The following is a 5507-nucleotide window of genomic DNA, read 5'->3' on the forward strand; positions in this document are numbered from 1 at the left end:
TCCCAGAAGATAAAACTCTAAATAGAGAGGGCAAATTTTAATAACCCACCTTGTTTCCCTGAGTGCATAAAGAGCATCAAATAGATATACTAACCAGACACCTGTCTAGATGCTTGAAAATGTTTTCCTTGCTGACAATGTAGAATTCTCATCTTTCCCAGAGTTATCTGGAGGCTGTTTCTGGGGTCCAGTCCTCAGTCTTGGTTTTTATTTTTATTTATTTAAAAAGATTTTATTTATACAAGAACTGGGGTACAGGCCAGATGCGCAGGAGGGTGAGAGGATTCACTGGAGACAGAATGGGGAGCAGAACAGGCAGACTGACTGAAATACACTGCTGAGGGGAGCAGCAGGCGAGACAGGAGAGGTCTGCCGTGCCACCTGGGTTGCTCCGTGGCCGGTGGGGATCAAATCCGCACTGCAGAGGCTGCAGATAGCCTCACAGTGCTGCACTCAACTGCCTGCACCACCAGGGAGGCCCGGTTTTGGTATTTAAATAAACTCACTTCATTTTTGCTTGGTTCAATGTATTTATACCAACACTAGGCTCCTCATAGGCACCTTGGAGGTGAAGTTACTGGAGATGAGAGACCCAGCAAGTCGCATCTCCTACATCAGGTGGGAGGCAGCAGGGAGTATCTCAAGAAGCTTCTACCTGGGCACTGTGAATAAGGACAAAGACCAGGCGGTCTGGAGTGTTTCCCCCAGCAACCACTGCTGTATGCAAACCTGCTGCTGCAGAGATCTAGAGATCTGCTCTGATTTCCAGTTGTCTTATTAGCATTCCTGTCTCTGCTTGGGTTGAGTTACCTCTGCAGGGATCTGGAGAAGGGAAGGAAGGAGCCAAAGGCATTTACTCAGGTAACCAGCTCAGTGACCTTTCCGTGTATATTTTTGGAGTGAGCAACAGTCAGGTGCCTGAACGCAGGGCACGAGAGACTCTGGAAGGTGAGAAGGGGCAGGGAGACAACAGCTCTTGTCCTCTTGACAGGGCAGGGAGATCAGGCCATGTCTGCATCCTTTAGCCCCTCTGCTCCCTTTGCCCACAGCTAAACCTCTGAATGAAAATAACCATGGGCCATATTTTCAAGATTGATATTGTATCATCCAGCAGATTCCAGAAAGCCTACATAGCACCCAGGAACTGCTTGGCAACATCAAATACGTGTATTTTTAATAGAACATGACAGAGTCAAATATTTATTAAAATTTTACTTTGGATGTAGCCAGTCAAGTCCATCAATAAAAACTGATGTTATGAACTTAACTTGGTTTCAGAATTTTGGAATCTTGTTGGGTTTTCCCTCAATCTTAAACCCTTATTTTCTTTCCCCCAAATGAAAGAAAATGGCTTTATTGAAATTTTCGCTTATAAGAAGAAGGTATGCTGAGAGGAGTAAATCAGACTGAAAGAAAATATTACAAGAAAATTAAATCCCTGTTTGAACTTCCTGCCTCCCTACCGGAGACTCCATCCTGTGCCTGTTGTGTGCAGGTCTGGAGGACAGGAGGGATGAGCATTTAGTGACTGAGTGACAAGTAGATTGAGAGTGTAGGTGCTTTGAGATCAAAGGAGAGAGAAAAATAAATCTTCAGAGATGTACCAGGGACCAGTAGCCCCAGAAGAAGATGCAACATCCCCTCCTTGCCCCCCACTACACACACCCTCACAAGACAGAAGAATAAATACATACATACCACAGGGAGAAAAGGCCATATTTGACCTCTGGGATTAGTAAAGACCAAAATGGGTGACAGGGCCTCAAATGCTGAGGGGAGGGGACAGAAAGGAGGGTGAGGCGAAAGGGGGCTAGTGAGGGAAGAAGTGGGCTGGCTCCTGACGCACTTTCTGCTGGTGGGAGGGGAGCGAGGGACCCAAGCCCACTGGTGACGTTTCCCTCACGTGACCAGGAGCCGACGTGTGCAGAAGTCCCTCTCCGCCAGGTACCAGCTCCCCATTCCCGTGGAGGAAGGCAGATTTCACTCTGAGGCACAGAGGGGACAGCCGCCCTACAGCCCTGCAGGTCGGTACTCGCTGAGGGGCGGTGAGCTGAGGGAGCCCCTGGGGTCTAGGTGGTACCCTCCGGAGGCCACAGCGGATCGGATCTGCTTTCCAGATACCACCCCCCCCTCCCACTCCCATTCATTTTGGCGCAGAAAATTGTGTGAGTGTTGGGGAAGAGGTCTGGGTACCATCTCTGATTTCCCCGGAGAAGTGCGGGTTCATGGCTAAAAAAAAAAATGCGAGAAGGGGCATCTCCCTGGGGTGGCGACAAACCCACCTCCGTCTGCGGACTTCTGGGGTGGGGGTGGCAGAGAGCAGAGACCTGAGCGGGGCTAGGATTGGATTGTCTCTCCCCCTTCCCCGATGCCCATTTGTTTGGTGCAAGAAATGGAGGGCTCGGGGGAGGGGGGAGGCGGGGGAGGAGGCTGAGAGCAGCCAGGGGTTGAGAATGGGTACCAGTTGGAATCTCTTAGGAGGTGGGCGATCCGCTGACGTCTGGCAGGAAAGGACCGGAGAACAGGACGCGGATGAAACAGCCTGATCCCTGGATCCCCGCAGGGCGGCGGGAGGAGGGCACAGCCTGAGAGCCCGGGGCGGGGAGGGCGGACCCCGTAAAGGGGCCAGGCCTGCGTTCTCCGTATCTCTTCTCCACCTTCCGTCCATTTTGGAGCCGGAAACGGTGGGCTGCGGGGGCGGGGGGAGAGGAGGTGCTGCGGGGCGGCGGGAGAGAGGTTCGGTCTGGCCAGCAGCTTCCTATTGCGGAGGAGTGACTTCTGAACTAGGGAGGGTTCAGAGGAGGTAACATGGACCAGACGTTGTACTGAGTTTGGAAACAATTTCTTCCTGGCATGGCAGGAAAATGTAGTGTATGTGGAGACACAGCGGGTGGCAGGACTGTTCTGGACGTTTCTGCCTTGCCCCCGACTCTACCATCACCATTTTGGGGGAAGCGATGGGCTTTGTGCTCTCTGGGTGCCCGGGTCGGGGGGGGGGGGGGGGGGGGGGGAGGGGTTGGGCGGGAGAGACCTGACAGCAGGATCTGCCTTCTGAATATCGCTGTCCCGAACTTCAGTCGTTTCAGTGCAAGAAAAAGTGAGCTATAAATTTGGGAGGATTCACAAACGCAGAGACACTGAAATAATCTTTGCCCAGTCAGAGAAAAATGGAGGCCTTGGGGTGGGAGGCTGTGAAGCAGTATCCAGGGCCAAGGGCAAGGGGTAGGCTACAGTTGGGGAAATCCTGCCAACTGGAGTGAGGAAAGACGCGCGCCCCGGGGGGCCAGCCTTTCACCTTCATCTCTGCTTTCCCCACAGGTCTTCGGGTCTGTGGTTGCAGGCACCAACCCAGACGAGAAAAGGAAAGGCCTGCAGGATCTGCGCAGGTCAGTGGGAGAGGGCAACTGCCCCAGGACCCCTGGGAGCAGGAGTGACGTAAGCCTATGCGGAAGTTGTGGACGTCACTCCTGCCCCCCTCCTTCCAGCCTCCCTATTTCAGTGTCAGGATACGTGGCCTCTGTCGGGACCCTGAAGGAGCATGGTGTCTTTGGGTGGTAAGACTAAGGGGGAGAATGAGGAGTGAGAGAAGAGAGGTGTGCCAGCCGTGATGCCGCTTGAGGGTAGTAGAATAGCCCCGACAACTGGCCATTGCTCTGTTGGGTCTGGGGTTCTTTTAAATCTTAACCACTGCGGGCAAGGGGGGGAAGAAGAGCCTGACCAGGATTCCTGCAGGTCAGTGTAAGTGGGTACGAAGTTAAAATTCTTGTGGCCTTGGCCGTGGCCACAATGAGGGACAAATCTGCTCCTATGACCTGTGGAAGTTTCTGCAAGGTTGGTTCATTAAACATGTATGACTTGGGAGAAAAGGAAACATATATGGGTGAGAGCACCTGGAAGTGGGGATGAGGTCACCGTCGCATCCCCCCGGCCCAAGTCGTAAAAGCAAGTACTAAACTCCACCATCGCCATCCTCAGTTTCTTTTGTCTCCTCTGTCTCCCAAGGCAGGCAAAGGAGGGAAAATCTCACCATGGAAAAGGTCTACAAAGAAAATGAAGGAAAGCCAGAAAATGAAGGCAACCTGGAAAATGAGGGAAAGCCCGAAGATGAAGTGGAGCCTGAAGATGGAGACAAGTCTGAGGAGGACGAAATGCCGCACATAAAGAGGAACCCAGAACACCGCAAGCGCCAGGATGAGGGACAGGCAGAGGATGGGGGACAGTCAGAAGAGGAGGGAAAGCAGAAGCAGCAGGGCAAGTCGGAGGATGAGGGAAACGCGCACGGGGAGGGCGAGCCCGAAGCCCAGGGCCAGCCCGAGGGTGCGCTGCGGGCTGCTGAGAAGCGCCCGGCCGAGGATTACGTGCCCCGGAAAGCCAAAAGGAAAACGGACAGGGGGACGGAGGATTCCCCCAAGGACTGTCAGGAGAACGTGCAGGAGAGGCCTGCGGGCGGTGAGGAGGTGATGAGAGAATGTGGAGATGTGTCCCGGGCTCAGGAAGAGCTGAGGAAAAAACAGAAAATGGGGGGCTTTCATTGGATGCAAAGAGATGTGCAGGATCCTTTTGCCCCAAGGGGCCAACGGGGTGTCAGGGGAGTGCGGGGCGGAGGTAGGGGCCAGAAGGACTTAGAAGATGTTCCGTATGTGTAATGCCTTTGACCTTCAATTCCGATGTCTCTAATAAGAATATTGCTGACCCCGCTTGCCCTGGCAGGCATTTGCCAGGCTATGTGCTTTAACCTCATGCTGATACTTCGCGTTAGGTGTCACTCTTGTTACCAGCAGCCTTTTGATCCAACTACAGTGCTTTGTCTATCAGTAGGGGAGTTTTCACCCATGTGCATGGAAGAGATGTTCATGGTACATTGTAAAATAACAATAAAGAAAAACCAGTTTTCAGAACCGCATATACAGCATCAGCCCGTTTTTGACCCAAAAAATATATACATATAGTTAATTACATAATACATCCATGCACAGGGAAAACTATTCAATGAGTCGACCAAAAAGAAATAATGGTTTTCTTTGTGTGGTGGCAGTAAAGGAGATTATTCTTTCTCTCATCTGTACTTTCTTTCCTGAAAAAGAAAATTACTTTTGTCATAAATAATAAAAGAGCAAAATATAGGAAGGTACATACCTAGTTATCAAAATAACTGTTCGGTGAGTTCATGAAGGCCGCAGAGACAATTAAAATTCCTGTTATCATGATGCGAAATGACAAGTAAAACTCACATTACCTCTGGGATTCGAAGCTGGTGTAATCAACCTAGCGGTTGCTACAGATCCACCAAGGGACAGTCTTGTCACCTGAGAAATGGGGATAAATCTTGCCTTCAAAGGCCGTGGAGAAGATCAGATGAGGTATCGAGTGTGTGAGCTCTGTTGCACAGCCCTACCCTCTTCCCTGCGAGATCAGCACCCAATCAGATGTTTGAGGACGGTCTCACCTTGCGGGGGAATAAGTTTAGGAAGCTAAGTGGGTAATGCCATGTCTGATGGGCACTTGAC

At 51.5% G+C, this 5507-nt stretch overlaps 1 protein-coding gene across 3 annotated transcripts; it reads left to right on the top strand.

Moving 5' to 3' along the window:
* Positions 1–1886: 1886 nt before the first annotated feature.
* On the top strand, positions 1887–4900 carry TCEAL5 (transcription elongation factor A like 5). Of its 3 annotated transcripts, none has more exons than XM_037512966.2 (3): positions 1887–2024; positions 3319–3386; positions 4003–4900. In XM_037512966.2, exon 3 carries the CDS (start codon positions 4029–4031, stop codon positions 4644–4646), a length of 618 nt encoding a protein of 205 aa, XP_037368863.1. In that variant the 5' UTR covers positions 1887–2024; positions 3319–3386; positions 4003–4028; the 3' UTR covers positions 4647–4900. The 3 variants fall into 3 exon arrangements, with proteins under 3 accessions (XP_037368863.1, XP_037368865.1, XP_037368864.1); XM_037512968.2 differs by having other exon boundaries at positions 4007–4900; XM_037512967.2 differs by lacking the exon at positions 1887–2024 and adding an exon at positions 2738–2803.
* The last annotated feature ends 607 nt before the right edge of the window (positions 4901–5507 follow it).

Source organism: Talpa occidentalis, unplaced genomic scaffold (assembly GCF_014898055.3).
Source record: "Talpa occidentalis isolate TD23 unplaced genomic scaffold, MPIMG_talOcc4v2.1 talOcc4.15, whole genome shotgun sequence".
In the NCBI taxonomy this organism is placed as follows: Eukaryota; Metazoa; Chordata; class Mammalia; order Eulipotyphla; family Talpidae; genus Talpa; species Talpa occidentalis.

Excerpts from the sequence above, each read along its gene's own strand:
- TCEAL5 (XM_037512966.2), top strand. The coding sequence starts at position 4,029 with ATGGAAAAGGTCTACAAAGAAAATGAAGGAAAGCCAGAAAATGAAGGC.